The sequence below is a fragment of the Heloderma suspectum genome, chromosome 3 (genome assembly GCF_057233095.1).
Source record: "Heloderma suspectum isolate Gila_16-S chromosome 3, 16-S_ref, whole genome shotgun sequence".
In the NCBI taxonomy this organism is placed as follows: domain Eukaryota; kingdom Metazoa; phylum Chordata; class Lepidosauria; order Squamata; family Helodermatidae; genus Heloderma; species Heloderma suspectum.
This window is the reverse complement of record NC_139460.1, coordinates 187,024,200-187,050,351: the sequence shown is the minus strand read 5'-3', so window position 1 is coordinate 187,050,351 and position 26,152 is coordinate 187,024,200. Positions and strand designations below refer to the sequence as shown.

Here is a 26,152-nt window from a genome sequence, read left to right as displayed (position 1 = left end):
TTGCTGGGAGAATTATCAATAACCTCCGATATGCAGACGATACCACTCTGATGGCAGAAAGCGAAGAGGATCTAAAGAGCCTCTTGTTGAAGGTGAAAGAGGAGAGTGCAAAAGCTGGTTTGAAACTCAACATTAAAAAAAACGAAGATCATGGCATCTGGCCCTATCACTTCCTGGCATATAAAAGGGGAAGTAATGGAAGCAGTGACAGATTTTACTTTCTTGGGCTCCAAGATCACCGCAGACGGTGACTGTAGCCATGAAATTAAAAGACGCTTGCTCCTTGGGAGGAAAGCTATGGCAAACCTAGACAGCATAGTGAGAAGCAGAGACATCGCCTTGCCGACAAAGGTCCGTCTAATCAAAGCTATGGGTTTCCCAGTAGTAATGTATGGCTGTGAGAGCTGGACTATAAGGAAGGCTGAGCGCCGAAGAATTGATGCTTTCGAACTGTGGTGCTGGAGAAGACTCTTACGAGTCCCCTGGACTGCAAGGAGGTTAAATCAGTCCATCCTAAAGGAAATTAACCCTGACTGCTCATTGAAAGGACAGATACTGAAGCTGAAGCTCCAATATTTTGGCCACCTAATGCAAAGAGAAAACTCTCTGGAAAAGACCCTGATGCTGGGAAAGACTGAAGGCAAAAGGAGAAGGGGACGGCAGAGGATGAGATGGCTAGATAGCATCACCGATGCAATGAATATGAACTTGAGCACGCTCCGGGAGAAAGCACAGGACAGGAAGGCCTGGCGTGCTATGGTCCATGGGGTCACGAAGAGTCGGACACGACTGAACGACTGAACAACAGTCCATCAGAGACTCTGTATCTGTGGGTCTGGGGAGGTTGAGGATGTCTCTCATTACTTACTAAGATGCCCCCTCTATGGCCATCCTAGGCATACATTTCTTGCCATTATTTCCCAGAGCCTTCTAAATAGAACACCTTTAGAACATATACGTGTCCTTCTTTCTGGCACTGATGCTTTCACCACTGCCCAGCAAGGAAAATACATGCCAAAGCCCTAACAGCCTACTAGGGATGATTCTGTTGGATGTATGAATTTATGTATATACAAATATGTGACTGTACTGGGTTTTTTTTCTTTCTTTCTCTCTCTCTCTCTCTTTTTAATGTACATTGTGGTGGCCTATGGCTTTAGGCAATAAAGTATCGTATCGTATCGTGTTGCATACACATGGTATTCCTTCTATAAATGTCTGCATATGGCATGGGTCTCCCAGCAGTTCACTTAGCACCCTGTTCATTCTATTATTTTTGTGGGTGGGTTCTTGAAGTTTTGCCCCAGCTTTGAAATTTCTACCTGTTTGTGAAGACCAAGGACTGGCATGATAACTGTTGCTCTTGTCTAGAAATTAATTTCTTTTGTACTAATTCAGCATTGTGTGCTTCAGTACATTCAGTCCTAGAGTGACCCTCCATTTCACAATTGTAAGAGAAGAACCAACTGCTATTTGAAATAGGTCTGTCTGGGGGTGGAATCCTGGTGTTTTCTTGTTTTGGCCTTTCCACCCTCTTCTGAGTAGCAGGCTTTTCCATTAACTTAGCAATGGTTCCCACAATATGGGTCAGTTGGTCTTCTATTTCCCTTGGCTCCCTTACTGCAGAGTTTACAGGATTTGCTGACTCAACGATATGGCATGAACTGCTAGACTTATATGCTGGCTTACCTAACTGTTGCCGTTTTCTTTGCTCTTTCAGTTCTTTCTCCTCTTCATATTGTCTGACTTTGTATAATAATTCTGGAAATGGCATCTTGGAACTATTAGTAGTATCTAGATTATCATGCAGATGGAGCTGCACAATCAGGAACTCATCCCAGCACCCACGAATGTACTGTTTGATGAGCTGCACCTCTAGATTTTCCATCATCAAGGTCTTCTTCTCCATTACCTTTCTCCAGCAGTTGTTTAACCTTCTCAGATACTCAAGAGAGTTTTTCTGAAATTTCTCTAAAAACTGAGTATAGAGTTCATCACTACTGGAAACAGAGCTATATATCTTTTCTAGGCGCATCAAACATTCTTCTGTGGTGGAACTTTAACCTGCTTTTAAAGCTTCATGCAAAGCTGGGGGTGCTAAACTCTCAATTAACCTCCTTCTTTCCATTGGAAGATATTTCTGGATTATCTAGTAGCTGTTGCACTTGAAGCTTCCATGTATAAAAATCTACCTCACTAGAAGGTTTTGGTGAAAGACCAGAAAAACACTTAAGTTTGAAGGATGTATAATCATAGGCAGCTGAGGCCTCATCAGACTTTATTACATGTTCTACTATTACTCTAGATACCCCTTCAAGGATGCTGAAGTTGGGTGTAGAATGTGCTGGTGCATCAGGGGAAGAAAATGTGTTCCTGGCTGTAGGTGGAGTGCCAGCTATTTGTTCATCACATAGGTTCCCTTCTGTTATCAAGGAATTGCCAGAAACGGTCTTCTTTGTGCCCACAGGAAATACACTCCATTTACCATTTAATTTAAGTGGTTCACAATGTCTTCTTAGCATTCTAGTTGCACACACTTTACTGTACTCACAGATAGCAATGCCTTGCTGACTACCTTGTATCCTTCTAAATCCAGTAACAGCTCCATACTCTCCTAAAGCAAGCAACAGCTCCTCATCAGTAACAGTAGGCTGAATGCCACTCAGTCTAACAGAGCCATCTGGATCAAATTTATACTGTTCACATAGTTGCATATCTACAGTAGTATTTTAAACAAATATCCCATAAGGAAAATGCCTTATAACTGGGATTAAAAATACTAATTACTGTTTACAAGTATGGGCGGCATTGTCCCTGTTCGGGTGCCATTTTTTATGTAACTCACAATATCTCTGCATTAGATAGGAGAAGTGGGCGGGTTAAGTCTTTTCTGACAGTGTGATTCCCATCCATATTTGCAATAACAAAGAAAAGAAGCAACAACGGAGATCTAAAAATGTATATTGAAATAAAAGAAATAATTCTCATTGATACACAGAACAGTAATACACAGTCGAGTGATGATAATACTCTTGATATTATCTCAGATCCCAACCTGTTTATGGGCATGTTTTTGCCTGCCTCCCAAGGCGATCTTCACTCACACTATTGTAAGACATTTTTGTGAACCGCCCAACAGCTTCGGCTATTGGGCGGTATAGAAATGAAATGAATAAATATTTCAGATTCCATCCATCTTTTTAAAAAAGGTTATTTTGAGATATGTAACATTTGGGAGCTTTGCACCAAGGCCATAGTTCAGGAATTATAGTGTTCAGAAGAAAGGCTGTTCTTAAGCGCACACTGCAAAAGGGGGGTGGGGGCAGCCGTTCTTAGTCCTGCACACTGACCTGAGGAATAAACAGAGAGAGAGAGAAGAGAAGAGAAGAGAAGAGAAGAGAAGAGAAGAGGACAGAAGGCTAGGGAAGGAGGAGACAGAGAGAAACAGAGAAAACATTCTTCTCTGGCCACCCAAGAATACTGTGAAATTAGTAACACAATGGCTCAGTTCAGACATCACACCAAGACATGATTTGCCATTTGCATGAACCATAGTTTAAAACTAAATTTGAGCTTCCAAACAGGCAAGCCTTTGCATGCCATGTGATATCTGAACTGAGCCAATACTTCCCTTTGTACGTGCCTAGAAAAGAATTATAGATTGAAAGGTGGGGGAAAACAGAAGAAAGAGAATAGTTGAGCCAGTACATGTGATCAGGTGTAAACAGCACACAGTATTCTGGGTACTAAGCATCATGGTTTGTATGCAAAAAGCTGAGTATAGACACAGCCTAAGAATTTTTCCTTCTAGCACTATCATGAAATATTCAGAAGCTGGGCTGTAGTAGAAGTTTCCTCTAGCCCTTTAGCCTCTGTGTCCTAAAGAAGTGTGGTGACTGGTAGTGCCACTACTTGTTGTTTTTCAGCAAGGAGGACTTCAAATGAATACAGGGACATCAAGCACAAGGGTTTTAAATCCTCATTCACTCACCCACTCCAGTAAGTGGCATAAAGTCCCATCTCAGTGCCCACTTGCAAACAAATCTTCTCTGGGTACAAATGGAAACAGAAGACATTCAAAAAGTGACAGACTGGAAGCGTGCCTGTAGGCCACTCCTCAGTGTGTTAAATTCTGCTGGGTAAAGCAACATGAATCCATCTTTGGATTGACCACTCTCATATCAGTTTGGTCACCTTCTTGATCCAGGGCACAAATTTGCTGACTTTTGTGTAAACACCAGGGGAGTCTTTTCGGCCACACCCATAACCCCAGGAAGTGATCCCTAGAATTACCCAGTGTCCACTTGACCTTTGACACATAAGTGGTCCCCCACTGTCTCCCTGACAGCTATCCACCTGGTTATCTTCAGAAAGGTTTCCAGCACAGAGCATACGATTAGTAAACTTCTTTCCGTAACGGGACCTGCACACTTCACATGGGAGTAGGGGTACTGAACCCTGGAGTAATGTCCTTGAATATGACCTTCCTGAAACAAGAACAGATGACAACTAGTGTAGCTCAATACAACACAACAGCAACAGTCCCATCCACCAAGCAAGTAAGTTTTGTTCTGTTCAATTAAGCATAGGCAGGAAAAATTCCTTCCCTAGATCAGGATGATAGTTTTATATGATATTAATGTGAACTTTTATCATGTGTTTTTAAGGCTTCATTTGTTGTAACCCACTTTGGACTCCTATTTTTTTGGGTGCAGGGAGTGGGTTTAAAACATTAGCAATAAAGAGTTGACAATATATATGGGGCTGCACTGCTGCTGCACAATGGACAGCTGTGACCAGCACCACTGATACTCCTCACTGCATCATAGTAATGCATCAATTTTGTGAACTGGGCTGCAAGAGAACTTTTATAGGGCATGAAAGTGAACTCATTTTCTGACATGTGAAACTCACTAAATATATAAAAATGTTAATGAAGTTGCCTCTCAGTTTTTCTTTTTTAAAATCAGGCATACAACCTTTCAACAGATTTTGCTCCACATTTTTGAAGGTATATTTGTGTATTTAGGCATCAAATCTAAACTGAAAACAACTAAAAGTCACCTAGAACATTTTGAAACTTTAGCGCCTTCATTTTAGGTGCTTAAATGGCAGTGATAGAAGCTATAGCTTCCTTCACCCACTGTTCACAACAAGGTCTAAGACTATGTGCACAAACACAAAACTTAGTTTTTATTTTTAAAACATCAAAGTTTCTAGCTTCTATATAGCAAGAGAAGGGAACTCTTCAGATGTTGTTGGACTCCAGCTCACATCATCCCCAGCCAACATGACCAATGGTCAAGGATTATGGGACTGTAGTTCAACAACACCTGGAGGGCTACAAGTTCCCCACCCTTGCCTATAGTTTGTGGATTATTTTATAGTAGAACCCCCAAGGTCCATCAACTGGAGTGAGGTACAAAAATAGTGGTGCTAAGGGGGTGGGAGTCAAAAGCAAAATGCTAACCAGGGGGTAGTGCCAGCAAGAACGCACAAACACCTGGTCAAAGGCAATGAATTACTGTATTCTACAGGGGAGAAATACTGATGCTGAGAAATAGGTGATTAGAGTGTGTCTTATTAATAACCTTTAACTAGTTATTTTTCCCCCAAAACAGGAGTATTTCAGGATTTTGCTCCTTAGAAATTCCATTGGTATTTCATTGGTAATCTTGGTTTATCCCAGGATTAGTCTTTTGAAAATGGCCCGAGGTTTTTGCTTGGTCAAACAGGTCCAGAAGAGTCCTGGGAAATACCAGACCAAATCCTCAACTAGTGTAACATGAACAGTTTTGGGGATGAACCCTTGGACTACTCTTGCATCCAGAGGTCAACAGTGGCATTGTTACAGAAACATTTACATTAATCTGGAGGTCCTAAGTGCCTGTGCCAATGCAAATACAGGGGGCTACATGGAAGAGGGAAGGGATTAGGGAGTGCAGGATCTTTGCATGCAGGATACATAGATCCAGGACTTCACAAAGGATCTGCATTAGCAAGACATCTAAAAAGCCTCAGAAGCAACCATATCTTACAAATGAAGACCCTAAATCCTGTTTAGGACTATCAGTCTGGAACAGTACAGCACAAAGCACAGTTGGCATGCAACAGCTTTTGGAGCACTAATCTTTGCTTTAAAAACTGCAAGTGACACCTAGTTTTTTTATCTGCTTCCAAGGTACTAATTATAGAAGCATCAGGGTGATTCAGGGACAGACAGGCGGAGATCTAGCAATAATCTTTGAGTGTTATGTGATCATCTGCAGAGTTCTGTCACACTGTCCTCTATTGTGGCTGGCAGCCAAGTCATCATTTCCCTTGTGCCCATCTGGGCCTACCCCTCTTAAACCTTGCAAACAGGGGTGCAGTGGTGTCGGGTCGCGCCAGGACGAAGACCCAAGACTTTTTTTAGAGCCAGGTCTTGGCCGGGTCCCTCCCACTCCCAGCCTACAACTGTGGGGCAAATGGCTGGAAGAGCCTGAGTTCCTGTTGTGAGTGGGGCGGGCGCTGCTGCTGCTACAGCAGCTACTCTCCCCAAAGCTCCAGGCAGGGGGCAGGAAGAACACTGAATTCCCCCCTCCCCTGGCCTGAGAAGCCACCTGGGCAAGACAGCCTTGCCTGACAAAGGGTTAATTTACCCTCTCTTGCAGCCTGCCATCTCTCACTCCCAGAGGGAGAGATGGAAAAGCTGCTGCCATGCCTGCACCTGAAACTGCGCAGTCGCCATCCAGTTTCAGGGAAGGGCGGAAGCACGTGGGCCAGGCTAAGTTGCTTGCTGGAGATGTTGATCCTGATCGTCAATCCTGTGCCCCCAGCAAGCCCAGCCAGTTGTAGAGCGGCGGCAACCCAGCACGCAGACACAATGCGCCTGAGAACATTCTGGCTGACATCAGACTCAGATAGGTCAGCTCAGTCAGTTTGTTGGATGGTGGCGGCGTTGGTGGCAGCCAAAAAAGGCTAGGGGTGGGGATGGGGTGTGGGGAGGGCAGAGGGCAGAGAGAAGAAGGAGGAAGTCTATATAAGTGAAAAATAAATTAAATTTTAAAAATTAAATTAAAATAAGAAATACCTGGGAATAAACCCCATTGAAATCTATATGCTTACTTCTGAAAAGATACGTACATGGATATTGGGAGCCCAGATGCAGCGGCCGTCTTGCCTGCCTCTGCACAGCTCTGGGCAGGAGCCACAGAACTTCTCCATCGTGTCTCTCACCCAGCCTTTCCCAAACTTGTGCCCTCCAGATGTGTTAGACTGCAAATCCTATCATCCCCCCTCCCAGCCAGCATAGCCAATAGGCTGCCTGGAGCTGATGGGGGTTGTTGTCCAGCAAATCTGGAGGGCGCCAGGTTGGGGAAGGCTGTAGCCTGCTGCATTTCTTCTTGGCTGTTCATGCAGAGGGTGAGGGCCTAAAGTGCACATTACCAGAAGCCCTAATGGTCTTTAAATAAATTTGTTAAGTAAAGCAGCTTTTCTCTTGTTCTCCCTGTCCACATACACACACTCATTTCCTCCATATATTTGCTTTGCGCTTTCTTGAGAGTAAGTCCCCATACTTGAGAGTAAGCCCCATGGCCATGAGGCTTTATTCTATCAATATTATAGGGTCACTATTTTCTGAGGTAGAAAAAAATACATCATCGCTGTTGTCCGTATCTGATGTATTATTTATTTAATTGATTGATTGCATGTATAGTCTACTTCATCCCAAAGGCTCAGGGTTGGTAACAATATGCTAATCAATCTACTTATCTGATGTATTATTTATTTAATTAATTGATTGCATGTATAGTCTACTTCATCCCAAAGGCTCAGGGTTGGTAACAATATGCTAATCAATCTACTTATCTTTCCCTGTTGCTGATCACCGAAACCTGCTCCTGGAAGATGTACACACATTGTTTTTTACAATATATGTGGTACTTTACAGAGAATCATAAGCAAAAAAAGTCAGGTCTCTGCCCCTAGAAGCTTATAATCTAAATTTAAATTTAATTTGTAATCTAAAGTTACATAGCTGTTTGACACTTAATTTTTTATTATACAAGCTATTATTATCATCATCATCATTATTATGTTTTTTTTCCTCACACCATTTAGATATAATGTGCCTTTAGGAAGTAAAGGTGTGGAAATGTGAATGGCCTAGATTTTTGTTCTCCTCTTGAAAATATGCACCCATTGTTTTGTACCGTTTATTAAAAAACCCACATAAAGCTGATTTACATACCCTTAACTGAGGTGGTGGTGGGGTCATTACTGCATCACCCTTAAAATTCCTGATGCTTAAACTTGTTCTTGGCACTTCTCCAAACTATACCCCAGTACCAGCAGCCAGAGCCAGCTAGAGCACCTTCCTAGCCCACTCCCACAACCCCAGGGCAGGAAAGGAGAACAGGGCCACAGCAGTACACCAGCTCCCTCAGGAAGTGTGTTTAGGGCTGATGCCTTTTTGTGCTTTACAGTGCTGGGGGGTGGAGAAATTTCATGGAAAAGTTTCTTTCGCATCTTGTTGAACATGAAAAAGAGGGAGGCAAATGGGTGGTGCAACTAAGAAGCAAGATGATGTCTTGTTCAGGTACTGAATTATTAATAGTCTTTGTAAGAGTTGGTTTGTGCCAGTTTTTAGGATTTATCACACAATCCTATGTGTGTTTACTCAGAAGTCAGTCCCACTATGTTCAATTGCCAATTGGGCTTTCTCCCAGGTAAGTGTGCATAGGACTGTGGCCTTAGCTGCCTTCCCAAGATTTCTGTAAATTCAATTCAAAATAAACACCCATTAGATTGCACTGTTAATTCTTGAACATTTTTCAAGAATTGAACAAGGTTGGCATATACCTGGGCAAACAAACCCTGGTGGAGGGAAGGGAAACAGAAAAAAATCAGTCGTGGGAGGGGAGAAAGAAGGGGTGCGTGTGATTTAATCCAGCTGGGTGTGTGGAAGTTTCTGTTGCGGATGGGAGAGATATAACAAAGGAGCTTAGGGAAGGCTAATGGGTAATGTTGGGGCGCTAAGGGAGTGTGCAAGGGGGCTGTTTAAATGAAAGAGATCTGTCCATGAGGGCTGAGCTGAGAGGGTGAAGCTTCCATAGAGTATCGTATTTTGAAAACCTAAAATGTTTGGGTTTGAATGAGTGGGTGAAAAAGATTTTAACACCCCTGCATTTTTCTCAGATGTCCAGTTGAAATACCATTGCCTTACTCTGAGCTGCACTGTATACAATCTTAGAAGGGGGCGTGGCTGTGACAGTCACGAAGGGACCCTGCACTTCTGAATTTGCCACTACACTACTGCTTGCAAATATGAAAACAAACCAGAGACCTGCCCAAATTTGTGGATGTATTTCTGTGTAATGCCTTTGCTTCCCCCCTTCACACATTCCAGCCTACCTCAATTCATATATACATGCATGCGATTTACATATCACAGTATTTACACATCATCGCCTTCAGTTGAACTCCTTCCCATCAATAACATACAGCCCATGTGTTCCTAGGCCTAGGTTTTGTGTGTGGATAATATTTTAAACTTCCAAGCATTTGAAATGTTTATGAACATTGGAATAACACCTCATCAGATGAGCAGGAGAGCTTATTTCAATTAACTGCCAGAGCTTTCAACCAATAGCTATCAAGTTTTCAAATATTGCAGCCTGTGTTAATCTCGTTTGCTCTCTGTTGTGAATGGTAATTAAATTTTGAGTTAATTTGGCAAAAAAACTATTTTTATGCAAATCAATTTGTTATGTGCTTTATCTTGATATATAATTTCTCTCTTTATGACCATAGAGAATGGCCTAAAAGATTACCCAAAGCGGGCTTTTGCAAATATGAAAAACTAGCCTTCCAACCCTTACTATCTTTTGCCATGTACAAAATCATGATAGAACTCACCACTTACCTGTGTCCCCCCAGCCAGATATAATGCAAACCTGTCTGTCTATGGCAGCCTTCTTTTTCCTGTCAGGCAGGCAGACAGGAAGGACATGGTGGCTGAAGGAGAGACAGTTGTGATCTTTGCCCTGAATTCTGACCAGGGCAATGTCATTGTCGTTGCTGCTGGAGTGGTAGTTCCTGTGAAGGACAATCTTCTCCACGCGTAGCTCCCTCTCAAACTCGTCTCTCACACCAGTATGGTAGTCTCCCACCCGCAGAAGGTAGCGCCGCACATCTACTCCAAACCTGGCCAAGAAAGTGGTTGGCCCATTATTTTTCACTAGAGATACTTCACCTCAGGCCAGCCAGTTTTCTCCCTCAGTGCTAGAATTTAGATTGTAGGCTCCTTGGGGTTTTCTCCACGACAATGGGAGGAGACGGAAGGAGAAGCCAACCTGGATTTTTCAAGGAGCCAGCTTTGCTCTCCACAGGGCGCCACGAGCAAGTGTATCACAGTTGCTTCACAGAACATACTTCCGGGTGGGGAGGAAGGTCAGTGAACATCAGTGAACGTCATCTGACTGGCAGGGGCTGCACAACCAATAAGGGAGGCTCCCTGCTCCAGGCTCTTCCCACTCCAGGCTCTCCCCCCTTCTCCTTTGATAAAATCCTGGGAGGTTTCCTCCCCTGTATCCACAGAAATCACTCTCTTTCTCCCCCCCGCCCATCCCAACAATCATGGAAGGAACACCCTGTTCTAGCTGCCCTGCTGTGATCAATCAAAGCGTCAAAGCTTTGACATTAAGGCTCTCTAAATGCATTATTTTGATTCCTGGGAATCTTGGGAGCGCACAGTTTGGGGACAAGCCTCATTGACCACAATGGGAGATACTCCTGAGTAGACACATATATGTTTGTGCTGGGAGAGACAGGGAGGGATAATGGGTAGGAAACCAGCCCCCTTTCTAACCCAATGCTGCACAGGAATGGGATGATTGAAAGTGGAAGTAGTTATTTCCGAATGGCAATAAACCAAACAAGGGAGAATCACAGCGTTGAGAAAGTGCTTTATGGAATTAGCGCTTTAAAATTTGCTATTTAAACTGGGGGCATCTCTGTAAATTCTGATGTGGGCATTCAGGGGACAAACCTCATTGAGCACAATGGGAGTTACTTCTGAGTAGACACTAATTGCATTGTGCAGGGACAGGAAACACACAGGAAACACCCCTTGACCGGGGTCACGGTGAAAGGCACACCCCTGGGCAGGGCTAGCATACCCCAGGTCAATGCGGGGTTGTGGCATACAACAACTGTACTGGGTTAAGGAAAAGAATTGGACTTTAAGCAATCTCAGGAATTCCAGTTTTTCCCTGATAAGTTCTGGGGTGGCTTCTGTGTGGCCACAATGTCATATATCCCTTACGACCTCCAAACGCAGCCAGCTCAGAGTAAATTACTCATGGAGACACCCTTCTTGTCTTTTTTGCTTATGATATTCTGTAAGGAATCATATAAACTGATGGTACTGTATAAACAAACAAAATCACCACTTCTGCCACTCTGTGCTCACAAAAAGTGGCCAATCATAGCATCTTTGTGTTTAGGCAGGTATTTTAGGGGAGGGCAATACATTTCTGAGGCATTTGGCTGAGGCTCCTATGAGTTAGGAGGAACAGAATGACAATCATGCCTTACTCATCTGTATTCTTTATCTTAGAGAGAGCCTGTTACCTTTTGAAGCAATGTGCTGCTGTCACCACCCAGCAGTTGCTAATAAGTGTCGCTCCACACAGCAGACGAGCATCTCTATGAAACCCTTTCAGACGTAGTGAAACCTGCCATGGCCACCCTCCTCTGAAAGAGAAATGAGAAGCAATGAAAAAGACAGACAGAATGTGGAGCAGTGTGAAGGACTGTTCTTTGAAGGCTCAATGCTGTTCTCCTCCTCATCCTCCACTAATTTGCACTCTTCATTAAATAAGCAGTTTTGGGAGGTGCTTCCAGATGAGGAAGCAATCATGCAGTTTCCCTGCCTCAAGTTATGGAACTTTACAGGGGTCCAGATATCATCTTCCACTTCTACCCCTCCCATGTTTTCCCAATAATTCTTCCATCCTTTTTCTTTCCACAAAAAAATCTGTTGAGGAGGAAAAGATTAATAGCTGATGTCTTTTTCTAGGTTGTGTCCACTCTTGATGTAGGCTAGTGAAGGTACCTTCTAGAATAGTGAATGATACCAGAGTAAGTATCCATACTGATTAGTATTGCTAGTAGCACTGAAATAAATCCATTAGGGTTTGGTGCTGCACAAGTACATACAACAAGAGTCATCACAAGGAGTTTACATCTGAAGGGCAGGAAAACAGACAATTGTGGGAAGCAGACAATGCACATGCCCAAGTCCTATGTCATACTACTGGCAGAGGTTAGAAAAGAAGCCAGTGTTTCTTCAATGCAGAATGGTGTTCTGTACTAGCACATCCAATTTTCTGCCCCCACGCTCACCAGCCAATGCTTTCTGGACTTCCTGGCAATATGAACAATCTGCTTTTTAGGGCAATAGATACACATTTGTTCATTTCTGCCCAACCTGAGAATTCAGTGAGTTCTCAAGGTGGCTGGCTGTCTCGGTTTCTGAGTCATCTTCAATATTTGCCCCACATATAAAACATTGCAGTACTTTAACCTCTGTCCAGGATGGGTCACAACTGATGCGTCAGTCTCAGCTAGCAAAAGACACTTCATAGCGTGGATACCACTTGGACATCAAGAGACAGGGCTGGATGCAACAGCACCCCCAAGGTGCAAACTTGATCAGTTAGGGCAGGAGTGGGGAGCTTGGAGCCCATGGGCCACATATAGTCCTCTGTCTAATTTTAATATCAGCTGCCCTGTGGGAAAGGACTAAGGGAGACAAGACAAGCCAAGGGAACATCAGGGCCTGCTCCAGTTGGACTGCCCCCACCCACCTCTGGCCAGGAGATGAGAAGCAAACCAGAGCCTTTCCACCATTTTCTTGAAGATCTATTTGACTTTTTTCCTTTTCCCTCCCCACCCCCTTTTCTTTGTGTGTCATGTCTTTTGTTGGCCAGCAGGGCTTGTGTTATCTTACTGATTGTAAGATGCTCCAGACGCCTTTTATTTTTTTAGCTGAGTGGGATAAAAATACTTTAAATACATAAATGTATGCGGCCCATGGTGTCCCCTCCCATTGAGCATCATGGAAAAGGGCATGCAGCTGCTCCACAGCCTCCTCTTTCCTGCTACTCAGCTGTTCCCTGCTGAGTGGGGGCGGGGTGGGGGGTCACTGGGATTGCAGGAGGGAGATTTTCACCACAATCCAGATGAAGAAAAAAAAATGTGCTGCTCCGCTGATAGGCAGGAAACAGCTGATCAGTGACAGCAGTGCTGCTAGGTTTCAGGGAGCACTGGACAAGATGCCCTTTGCCTCCCCACCCCCGCTGCACTGTTTCCTTTCCCCCTGCCCCCGTTTACCAGGCAACAGGGAGGGAAGTAATGGGTCCCTTTTTCTTTCTTAACAACTTTTTACAGAGGTTGTCTGGTGCACTGTCCTGGTGTTCTGGTTAACCTCTGTAAAAAGTGCTACAGGAAGAAAAAAGGACCTGTTCCCCTTTCAAAAGGTCAGCCCTCTGCTCCCTTACCAGACAGCTGGTAGTGGAAGCAATCACCACAATGTTGTGTGTGTGTGTGTGTGTGTATGAGTGAATTTTAGGGGGACTGCTCTGGCTCTGTGTGAGAAAGAGTGTGGGGTGGGAATGATCATGAGAGAGACTGGGGGCGGGGGGGGGGGCTGGCCATGCCCACTGCTAGCTCTGGCCCCACCCACCACCAGCATCATGCCCCTGAAACATTACCCTTTAGAGAATGTCATACCTCATAAAGGATATTGTAGAGCTGGAAAAGGTGCAGAAAAGGGCAACCAAAATGATCAAGAGGCTGTAGCAACTCCCCTGTGATGAAAGGTTACAATGTTTGAAGCTTAGCTTAGAAAAAAGACAAGAGAGGACATGATAGAGGTTTATAAAATTATGCTTAGTGTGGAGAAAGCAGAGTGGGAGAAGTTTTCTCCCTCTCTCATAATACTAGAACCCAAGGGGTCATCCCATGAAACTGATTAGTGAGAGATTTAGGGCAGATAAAAGTACTTCTTCACACAGCGCAACATTAAAATATGAAATTCACTGCCACAAGAAGTAATGATGGCCACCAACCTGGATGACTTTAAATGGGGATTGGATCCTCATGGAGGATACGGCTATTAATGGCTACTAGTCATTGTATTAATGACAGTATCAGAGGGAATATGCCTTTGAACACCAGTTGCTGGGAAACATGAGCAAGGAGTGATCTTTTAATGTTCTTAATGTGGTTTTCAGTGGGGAAAAAATCCTCAACCTGATTTAGTGGGAGTGCAACCCCATCTAGAACAGATTTAATAAATTAACTTACCAACAGTACTTCCTTCTTATCTGGACCAAGACTGTAGAGCACCTGCTTTGTATTCAGAAAGTCCCAGGTCCACTCCCTGGCATCTCCAGGTAGGGCTAGGAAAGAATCCTGCCTTGAAACCCCAGACAGACACTGTCAGTCAATGTTGACAATACTGGGCTAGATAGACCAATAGTCTGACTCTGCATAAGGCTGTTTCCTATGCTCCTATGTTCCTGAAATTCATCCAATAAGTTATGGCTGGACAGTGTCTAAGTCACATTATTTGACTGAACTGTAAACATAATGGCATCCATGCAATGATGGATGTCAGTGGTTTTATCCTCAAAGTGTTTAGCAAATAAGTCACACCCACGGTTCCTTAAGATCATCCCACAGGCCTAGCTGAAAAAAGCTTCAAACCACGCAGAATAGCTCCACTGGATAGCACTGTGCAGATGCAATGGGGGCAGAAAAAAAAATCTGTTTTGCCAACATCACTGCCACAGAACAGGCTCTAAGATAAGATCTCACTTGTGTTAACCATCATCTCATTTGCTACACTGCCCCCAATCCCCTGGTATACCACAGAACTGAATGAGCTTTATTGAGTGGAAGTGAGCACTCGAAGGCAATTGTGTCAATGGCCCAAGCAATTCTTTTGCCAACATCATCCTGTTTCCAAGAGGAGAATTACTCACATCCAAATAGTTGTATATTATAATTTCCTTTACAGCATAATCCCAAGTATGCTTACTTAGAAGTCAGTCCCTTAGGCTTACTTTCTAGTAAGTGTCTTTATGATTGCAGTTTGGAAGCACAATTCTCTGGTGCTGCTACACCAGAAGCTGCTAACATCAACATAACATCAGCATAATGTAGTCATGATCCTACATGCTTTAAGCAGCAAAGTAGATAACAAGAGAAACCCACTTTAAAGAAGAGTTAACATAGCAACACTGACAGACAATCACCCAGTGTCCTGGGCAATCATGCTGCCACTCAGTTACAGTGCACTAGCACTACCATGCAGTGTGGCATACTGGTTAGAGTGCTGGACTGGGACTTTGGGCCTGTCACTGACTCTCAGCCTCACCTACCTCACAGGGTTGTTGTGAGGATAAAATGGAGAGGAGGATTATGTAAGCCGCCTTGGGTTACATTTATATTACATAAATGTATTTATATTATATAAATATAATAAATAAATAAATAAATAAATAGTAGCAAATAAGCAGCAAAGCGAAGTACAGGAGTTAGAAGAGCAACAGCAAGCTGAGGCAGAAGAAGGAAATGCAAGGAAAAATGAAATAGAGGAAAAGGGTGACAGTTAGGAGCAGAAGAACTAGATGCCACTCTGCACCAGTGGAAGCACTGGAACTATGGAACTGTTTCCAGGTACTTGAGGATGAGACTGGAGGACAGCCTGCAGAGGAAGAATTACAGGGGAACCTGCATGAGAGTGAGCAAGAGGCTGAAGGTCAGCCAAGCACAGGCAATGAAACCAAGGCCTACAACAAGAAGAAGAGTAGAGTAGTAGTAGTGAGAGACTCCTTGCTGCGTGGGATTGAAACCCAAGTATGTCACCCACGGACTCGCCAGGTATGTTGTTAGGGATGTACGAAAATTCTGCCACGGATCTCGGGGAGGCCGAATGCCAGCGCATTTGGCCCCCCGAAATCGGTGGCGGAATGGCCTGCCACCCCCCCGCCCCCCTCCCGGGATGAGACTTACCTTGGGCGGATCTTCCTGGCGGTGGCGGCTCCGGCGGCAGTTCAGCGGCAGCAGCCTGTCTTCCACCATTTGCGTTCCTTATTTTGGCACATCTTAGTCTACATAAACATTTACGTAGACTAAGATGGCGAAAATAAGGGGAACGCAAATAGCGTAGCGTCTACGCTATTTGCATTCCCCTAATTTTCGCCGTCTTAGTCTACGTAAATGTTTACGTAGACTAAGACGTGCCAAAATAAGGAACGCAAATCGCGGACGACCGGCCGCCGCCATTTAAATACGCGCGTTTTGTTTTTGTTTTTTTTAAGTCAGCCATGATAGGCTACGTAAACTTTTACGTAGCCTATCATGGCTGACTGCAGGGACGCAAACGGCGGCGGCTACGGCCACCGCCATTTGCATCCCTGCTAGCCAGCGGCTGGATGTCCGGCTGCTGGCGGAGCCAGCCGGCGGCTCCGCAGAATCCCTGCGGAGCACAGCCGGCTGGCCAGGATTCCGGGGGGGGGGGGAACGGAGCGCCTCCCCCCTGGCAAGGATTCCAGGGGGAGGGACGGGACACCTCCCCCCCAACCATAAACATAATCCGTGAAAGGTAAGTGCCTTTCGTACATCCCTATATGTTGTCTCCCAGGAGGATGGATTAGAGACGTGACTGAAAGGTTGCCTGCACTCATAAAGCCCACTGACAAGGATCCCATTCTTCTAGGGATGGCAGAGAATTTCTACCCGAATCTCCGGGAGGCCAAGCGCCAAGACATTCGGCCCCCCAAAAGTGTTGGGGAAATTCTCCGCCATCCCTAGAAGAATGGGATCCTTGTCAGTGGGCTTTATGAGTGCAGGCAACCTTTCAGTCACATCTCTAATCCATCCTCCTGGGAGACAACATATAGGGACAACATATAGCTATTTGCGTTGCCCTTATTTTCGCCGTAGTCTACGTAAATCTTTACGTAGACTAGATGTGCCAAAATAAGGAACGCAAATGGCGGCGCCCATGGGCCGCCGCCATTTGTGTACGCTTCCCCCCCCCCCAAAGTCACCCGTGATAGGCTACGTGACGATTAACGTAGCCTATCACGGCTGACTTTGGAAATCTAGCCATGATAGGCTACATTAATCGTTATGTAGCCTATCACGGGGGGGGGTGGGGTTGTTTTTTGTTTTTACTTTTTCTTTCACGGCCAGGGAGACGGGGCGCTTCTCCCCAGCCTGAATTTTGGCCGGGTGAGGCGGGGCGCCTCCCCCCCCCCCGGCCTGAACTTCGGGGGGAGAAGCGAAGCGCCTCCTCCCCACCGCAAATCACCCCTGCGAAAAGGTAAGTGACTTTCGTACATCCCTACTTTCTTCTCATCCATGTGGGAACAAATGATACCGCCAAGCGGAGCTACAAAGAAATTATGTCAGACTTTGAAGCTTTGGGAAGGAAACTCAAGAACTTTGGGGCCCAGATAGAATCATAGATAGATGATAGATAGATAGATAGATAGATAGATAGATAGATAGATAGATAGATAGAATAGTAGGGTTGGAAGGGGCCTACAGGGCCATCGAGTCCAACCCCCTGCTCAATGCAGGAATCCAAGTCAGAGCATCCCTGACAAATGGCTGTCCAGCCTCGTCTTGAAGGCCTCCAGTGTGGGAGAGCCCACCACCTCCCCACGTAATTGGTTCCATTGTCGTATTGCTCTTACAGTCAGGACGTTTGTCCTGACGTTCAGCCGGAATCTGGCTTCCTGTAACTTGAGCCCATTATTCCGTGTCCTGCACTCTGGGATGATCAAGAAGAGATCCTGGCCTTCTTCTCTGTGACAACCTTTCAAGTACTTGAAGAGTGCTATCATATCTCCCCTCAGTTTTCTCTTCTCAAGGCTAAACATGCCCAGTTCTTTCAGTCTCTCTTCATAGGGCTTTGTTTCCAGTCCCCTGATCATCTTTGTTGCCCTCCTCTGAACCCTCTCCAGTTTGTCTGCATCCTTCTTAAAGTGTGGTGCCCAGAACTGGACACAGTACTCCAGATGAGGCCTAGCCAGTGCTGAGTAGAGGGGAACTAGTACTTCCCGGGATTTGGAAGCTATGCTTCTATGAATGCAACCCAAAAGAGCATTTGCCTTTTTTGCAGCCACATCACATTGTTGGCTCATATTCAGCTTGTGATCGACAACAATTCCAAGATCCTTCTCGCTTGTTGTGTGGTTGAGCCACATATCCCCCATCTTGTAACTGTGCATTTGGTTTCTTTTTCCTAGGTGCAGAACTTGGCATTTATCCCTATTAAATGTCATACTGTTTTTTTCTGCCCAGCACTCCAGTTTATCCAGATCACTTTGAATTTTTTTTCTGTCTTCCAAAGTATTAGCTATCCTGCCCAATTAGCATTCCCTGCACCTCCTCCTCCAAGTCATTAATAACAATGTTGAAGAGCACTGGGCCCAGGACTGAGCCCTGCGGTACCCCACTCGTTTCCTCTCCCCAGTTTGAGAAGGTCCCATTGATAAGCACTCTTTGAGTCCGATTCTGTAGCCAACTGTGGTTCCACCGGATCATTGTTTCATCCAGCCCACTTTGAGATAGTTTTCTCATCCATCCTTCCAGTAGTTAGAAGTGGGAATGAAAGGGAAAGAAAAATATTCCGGGTGAATGAGTGGCTACGAAGGTGGTGCCGGCACGAGAGATTTGGATTCTGGGACCACGGGCTATACTTCCTGGAAGATGGGCTGTTGGCAAAGGACAGGTTGCACCTCACAAAGGCTAGGAAGAATCTGTTTGTCCACAGCATGAAGAACTTCATCAGGAGGGCTTTAAACTGAATGCTACGGGGAAGGGAGATGTAAAGTTGTGGGTAAACATGGACGAAGACTCATGAACCGCAACGGAGAGAACAGCTCCAATAGCGCCCAATAATAGTCTTCAGACACATTTAGGAAGAAAGCCAGACTATGAAACACATGGTCTTCGATGTGTATACACTAATGCCCAGAGTATGGGAAACAAACAGAGCGAACTTGAACTCTTAATACAAGAGGGAAATTATTACTTGATAGGTATAACTGAGACTTGGTGGGATGACTCTCATAACTGGAATACAGCAACTGAAAGATTTAACTTGTTCAAAAAGAGCAGGAGGAACAGAAAGGGAGGTGGGGTTGCAGTGTAGGTGAAAAATACATATCTCTGCACAGAAATACAGGAGGATGAGCTTGGTAGCCCCACCGAGAGCATCTGGTTCAAAATAAATGGAGCAAAGAATAAAAGGAACATGGTGGTTGGAGTCTACTACCGGCCACCCAATCAAGAAAACGAGGACGAAACTTCTGAAAAGCAAATAGCCAATGTTTCAAGGAAGCATGATGTAGTAGTAATGGGGGGCTTCAATTTCCCCCATATTTGTTGGGAGACAAATTCTGCCAAACATGGCCCCTCCAGGAAATTCCTGACTTGTGTGGTGGATAACTTCCTCCTGCAGAAAGGAGGAAGGAACTAGAGGATCGGCTATCCTTGACTTGATCCTAACCAACAGAGATGACTTAGTGGATAAAGTAACAGTTACAGGAACTCTGGGGAAAGCGACCGTGTTATACTTGAGTGCTTGGTTCTAAGGGAACCAAAAGCTGAGTGTAGCCAAACCCGTACCCTGGATTTTAGGAAAGCTGATGTTAATAAACTCAGAACAATGATAAGTAAGGTCCCACGGCAAGCAACTCTAACGAGAAAAGGAGTCCAAGATGGGTGGGAGCTTTTAAAAAAGGAAATTCTCAAGGCACAATTACAAACACTTCCAACAAGAAGAAAAGGTGGAAGACAACAGAAGAAGCCAATGCGGCTTCACAAAAAGATTAGGGATGACCTGAAAACAAAAAAGGACACATATAGGAAGTGGAAAGAAGGCCAAGCAACACAGGAAGAGTACAGGCAGGTAGCACAGAATTGCAGGGACGGCGTCAGGAAGGTTATAGCTGAGAACGAGCCAAGGTTAGTGAGGGATGCTAAAAGCAACAAAAAGGCTTCCAAACCGCCATTAACTCCAGGAAGTTTATGCAGGAGGCAGTCTCTGTTTCAGATGACAGACCTTGTGTTCAGAGAGGACTGCAATGAGCTCCCCAACCTAGTAACTGTCAGGGTGGAAACTGAGCCAATAGAACTCCAGAGCAGTTCTGATTCTGAGGAGGATCAGCAATCTGTGGGAGAGGAGCCAGCTCCTCCCTCACAGGCACAGCAGCTGGCAGAGATTCCTCCTGCCGGCATTCCTGAGATAGTGATCCTAGCAGTGAGAAAGTGCAGGAACGAGGCTTGTCAGATGCTCGACGCAGACGCAGGGAGCAACGAGCGATGGAGGGCGCGGAAAGGAGGCGTAGTGCCCATTTGGCACGCAAGCAACGGCCACCTCCTGTGGACCCAAGGGAAAGAGGGAGGATCTCTCCCTAGCCCATAAGTTCAGGGTCTTCAAGTGATTCTCCTTCAAATGGGGATCAACTGCCTACTCAGAGCATAGGCCACTCTGCGTTTCCTTGCCTAGTCGCTGGTGATTAGCATCTGAAAGAGTCATTAAGTTGTAATAGGATTAAAGCCTTGAAAAGAATCCTTTTGTCTGTGTCTTGAGTTGGCTATTGGAATCTACTGAAAGAAGCCACCAGGGCGCTCCTGACAGCTTGATCCCTGTTCCTTTTTTTTTTTCCCTCTCTCTCTCTCTCTCTTCTCCTACTGCCGAATGGAGGGTGCCAGGGACCCGGAAATGCAAGCTCTGGCGCAAGAGAACCAGATTCTCTGTGATCAAGGGGCTCAACTGACGACTGCCATACAGAATCTGCAAGCTGCGGTTCAACCCCCACCACCCCCGATTCCCCCCCCCCCTGCCGCAAGTGCCCAAAGATTCTCTGGCTTTGTCAGAGAAGTTTTCTGGGGAGAAAGGACTTTTTCAGATTTTCCGGGCCCAATCGGAGCTGTACATGCGCCTTCGACCTGAGGATTTCCTCACGGAACAGGTTCGTGTGGGCTTCATCATTAACCTACTTTCAGGCGTGGCAGCTAAATGGGCTTCGGGACTTCTTCTCGCTAATGACCCCCTGCTCGGGGACTATCAAGGTTTCATGACAGTGATGGCTAGATTTTTCGGTGACCCCCTGCGCACGCAGACGGCTTCTCAGGAGATTCGCCGCCTCAGGCAGGGCAAGGACTCAGTTTCCAGTTATGCGACAACTTTTCACTTGCTGATGCAGGATTTACAGTGGAATGATGCCGCGCTGGTGGCTCAGTTTTTGGATGGTTTGAACGACGAGATCTTGGACGAGTTGGCGTGCACACCTAGCCCACCAGGCCTGCCTCCAGATACATAGTTGGCTGGAGGGCCGCCGCCAGACCCGGCAGGGTGCTGGGGGCCGAGATTTATAGAATCATAGAACCATAGAATAGTAGATATTGAATAATAGAATCATAGAATTTCCCTCCTCCCATTCCCCCTTGTTTCCTGCCCCCTCCCCCCCCCGTCCCTGTGGTGGGGGCGGAGGAGACCCTGATGCAGCTGGGAGCTACCCGAGCCCCACTGCTCCCGGAGGAACTAGACCGGCAGCGCGCTCAGTGCCGATGTTTTCGATGTGGAAAACTGGGACATTTTGCCAAAACCTGCCGCGCTAGACCCGCAGCTCCTCTGCCTCCACCTCCTCTCCTTCCTCCTCCTCCTCGCCCCCAGGCCTCACTACGCTGCCCCCCCAGCCTGTTGGGGGTCTCCAGTGTGGGGGTCGGTTCCACACCCGGTGGGTGCCTTCCACAACCCCCCCTCCCATCTGCTATTACATGTTCACCTCCGCTCCTCCCAGTGGGGTGGGGTGGGGTGGGGGCCCTGGCTTTAGTGGACTCGGGGGCTACGACCAGTTTCATGGATGAAACGTTCGCCCTTTTCCACAAGATTCCTACCCTGCCTCTTCCTGCCCCTTTGGCAGTGGAGACCATCGATGGGCATCCTCTTTCTTTGGGTGCGGTGACCTGGATTACAGCTCCACTCACTCTGCGCGCCCAGTCCCACGTTAAGCAGATTCAGTTTCACTTGGCCAAGGTTCCCCAATACCCAATCGTGCTGGGTGTTTCCTGCTCTCTAAGCATAATCCTCAAATTTCTTGGGAGCTTCAGCAAGTGGAGTTTGCGTCTTCCTACTGCCGGGAGCATTGCCTCCCGATCGAGGCGCCAGTCCCAGCCCAGGCTTTAACCCTCTCCTCCCTCTCCTCGTCTGCTGCTGGCAGTTCTTCAGCTACCGTGATCCTCCCAGAGAAGTATGCAGCTTTTCGGGATGTATTCGACAAGAAGGAGGCTGACCAGCTCCCCCACCACCACCCATTTGACTGTGCCATTAACCTCATTTCGGGAGCAGCCATCCCCACTGGACTGTAGCAGCCATATCGGGGGTCAGACTAAGTAGCCTCATGCAGTATCATGCTTCATGTTCTTGCTGAGCTCTTTCTCCCTTGAATATATTGTTGCAAGCTGACGAGACACAGGAATTCCTTATCTTGTCAAAGGTCATACAATTGTATATCTTGTTCTCTGCTGTTCTCTCCTTATCATGGCTATCCTATAACCCAGTTCTTGTATGATAAACAATGGTGCTAAGAGAAGAAATGTTGAGGACTGCAACCCCACGTGGGAGGGGGAGGAGGAGCCGTTTCATATGTGTCACAATGTCTATAAAACCAATGTGCTGATGTATTTCGGGGCTTCCGGCTCTTTGGAAATGATTCCAGCCTTAAGCCCGCGCGTTAAATAAAGAATCTCTTTTTCCTTCACTCCGTGGTCTCTCTGACTCTGGGTTCTGCAACATAAATGGTGCCGTGACTCGGATGTGGCAGGCTCTGAGCCAGACAGGTGGCATTTGCCTGCTCTTGATCGCTGCACCGGGAAGATGAGCTCGGCGCATGCCTCCCTTTCTTGGCGCCACCGACCTTTTTGTCGAGTGAATGGGAGAAAGCCTGCACCGGGATCGCCCAAACGGCAGCGAGCAGCAAGAGAACCTTGGGAAGCGGAGGAAGGAACTTGAGCCCTGCCTGTATCGCAGCTGCAATTGAGTTGAAACCCACATTGGAAGCCTTCAGGAGAAAGGCAAGTATATGGGAAAAAGAGGGCCCCGCCTTTAGGAAGAAAGGCCACTGGGCAGAAAAAAAGAGGGCCCCGCCTTATGAAGAAGTGTCAGTATTGGTGGTATACGTATACAAAAGAACCTACTCCTTGCGGGTAGAAGGGGGGCCTGATCACACCCCCGAGTGGGCGCCAGTACCCAGCACGCCAGTACTCAGTAGGAAGCTGAGGAAGCTGGGGAAGCCGCTTTCTGCTCTGGTAAAAAGTGGGAAAAGTGGGTGGCAGGGACATATGGATGCAGTGGAGAGATTGATGATTGTGTGAGTGGCTGCTGCGGTTTCTGACGCATACCGTTGACCGTCTGGGTGCCCAGGCCAGTAGCAAAGTGTGTGGTGTGTAAAATCCTCTTGTGTCGGCCAGTGAGACCCCTTACTCACTGACCAATTCCCATTCCCTAATTGTGTCTGTCTTCAATTTAGGAGGGAGGCTATGGGTGGTGGGGGAAGCAAACCTTGCACCCCCTTGAGATGTATGTCAAACAAAGAAGGAAAAAGTTTTTTTTTAAAAAGATTCAGAATAGAAAGAGAAAACTCAAGGACGAGCTGAGAGAAAAAAGAACAAGATCTGAGGCTGTTAATTAGAAAAATGTTGCAGGACAGTCTGGCTTTTAACAAAGCTTGGGAGCGTGAGAGTGTAAGGCCGAAGAAGTAGCTGTTAGCCTAGCGCGCCGGGGGGGGGGCAGGAAAATTGCCCACAACGTTCTGAGTTGTGCAACATCATCACCTTGCCTAATTGAGATGAAATCCCTAAGAAATGGAAACTGAAAATGAAGACCCAGAAGATGAAGGCAAAATAGAAAATAAAGATGAAGAATCAGCCCCCAGAGAACAGGCTAGACCCCTCTTCGAATGAAAAGTGTGCCATAAGACTGTCCCAAAGCAGAATGAAGCGGAGAGACCACGTTGAAGATCTCTGTCAAGGTAACCGTGTTTAGCTTTGAACTGTGTTAGAATTGCATAGAGCCTGTAGCTACTGATCATTGGCTATATGACTTCTGAAGAGCGTAACCATTAAGCATTTGCCGTGGGATTCCCTGCAATGAAGAAATCTCACTGATTTAAGTGTCCAGTGTTACACTGCCTAAGTGTGTGTGCTGAAGAGACCGAGAAACCAGACAGCATGTTCCTGGCCAAGCCAAAATCACGCTACTACCATGCTCCTGAAATCTGCAATAAACTGTGTAAGCTGGGAGACCCAACCTGATTGAGAAGAAAAGAAGATATTGGAGCAACTGTCTTAAAAAACAATGAGATCTGTGTAGCTGGCTGGCTGACGCCGTCAGTGATGTTACAACTTTAAATTAAGACTCTTTTCCTGTTTGAGACCCCAGTGAAGAAAGCTGACCTGAGTTATTTGTTGCCTGTGCCAAAGCAAGAATTTGGCTGCCCTGTACCTCATCGTGTCCTGTTTTAAGCTTGGGATTTACAAATACAAACAAACTGAGAAGCTTGCCTTTGAAGTCCTGCAAATCACCCCACCGCCTCCCCGAAGATTAATGGCTGCCTGAAAAATGCAAGTATAAGGCGATGCCCATCACCCCCCAGTGTCCTGAGTTTCGGCACTCAGTGTTTCAGTGCTTTCGTGTATCAGGTTAGAAGAGAGAAAAAAAAAAGAGTAAGTTTTTAAAATGTCTGTGAGAGAACCTGACAGAAGTAAAATAAAATTTACAGAGGAGTTGCCCAAGTTAAAGTGTCACGGCTAGAGAGCTGAGCTGTGCCACTCTGTTTAGACAGAGGCCTTGCTAAAAAGTTAAAGGCCCTTGTCTGTCAGAAGGGGTGTAGGGCCACACTTCCCCTTTTTAAACTGATGCAAAAGTGGAGAGCCTTTGCTGGAAACATCGCATCTTCATTGCCCAGAGCCTTCTCTGTTTGCCTCCATCATCATCTGGGCTTTTTAGAGACACTCTGCACATGGACTAAAATTTTAAATTGTCAAAGACTTGCCATGGACAGTGCTGCGAAGCTTTTGATAAACTTGAACTCTCATCGCTGTGGACCGTGTGTCTGTGTTTGTAGTCAGCTCAGTGTACAGCAGGCTGAGTTTGATCTATGACTTTTAGATTTCCTTCTGCCAGAACTCATGCAGCATAGAGTTGCCGATGCAAAAATGGTGACCTAGAACTCTTTGCGTGTGTGGGTATGCCCGTCCCTTGATTTTAATGGGCCCTGAGCTTTCAGCCAGAAGAGCAGTATGATTGCTGGATCTGCTCCATCATGCCTTACCATGCAAAAAGTGCTTTTCATTCATTGTGTTAAATTGCAAAAAAAAGTTTGTTGTGTATATTTTATGATTTCTTAAATATCATAAAATATATGTGATATTTGCAGATTAGTGTTAGTTGCAACTCCAAATAATACTAAGTGTGGTTCCCAATGGATGACAAGGAGAGAAAAGACAAAAGCAAGTAGAAAAGAAGGAATAGAGAAAGTAGAAGACAGATAGAGAAGAGAGAAAAAAAAGGAAGAAAAGGCAAGAGGCAAAGAAAGAACATTTGTAGAAAAGAAGTGTGGCCATAGTTGCCCCCAGGGTAAATTAAAAGCAGCTGATTGTGCCTGGAGCTTATTACCTGGGGTAAAGTAGCCACAATAATGTAATAGTTCTTTAAAATGAAGAAAATGTAACTAGAAGGAGAAGAAGAGCCTATCCCAAATGTGTGCCATTGGGACTAGTGTAAGGCAGAAAGGTTTAAGTAAGTGAGTTTAACTTGAAAAAGACAAATAAAGAGACAAGGCTGGTGCATGAAGCAGGAAGTTTTATGTAAAAAGTTTGAAACATGATCTGCAATACAGGCAGATCAGCAAAGAAAAAGAAAGCAAAAGAAAAAAAAATTGTCTTCCCATACTAATGAATAAAAGTGTTATCAAGCACTTTGGGAAGCGAAGTTGTTTACAGGAAGCTGTGCCTGAGAACCAAACACTTCTAGCCTATGCTGAAAATGCTTGCTAGTGTTGTGCTGCCTCATGGG

The 26,152-nt window shown here is 45.7% G+C and overlaps 1 protein-coding gene across 1 annotated transcript in view; it reads right to left on the bottom strand.

Annotated features, from left to right (window-relative positions):
• Nucleotides 1-2,944: 2,944 nt before the first annotated feature.
• The window catches only part of LOC146350540 (neurotrypsin-like), a 99,013-nt gene continuing 75,805 nt past the window's right edge, over nt 2,945-26,152 (bottom strand). The window contains 3 exon segments of the mRNA XM_084845584.1: nt 2,945-4,487; nt 9,908-10,188; nt 11,617-11,739. Of these exon segments, the coding sequence (XP_084701710.1) occupies nt 4,177-4,487; nt 9,908-10,188; nt 11,617-11,739 (715 nt within the window). The 3' untranslated portion in view covers nt 2,945-4,176.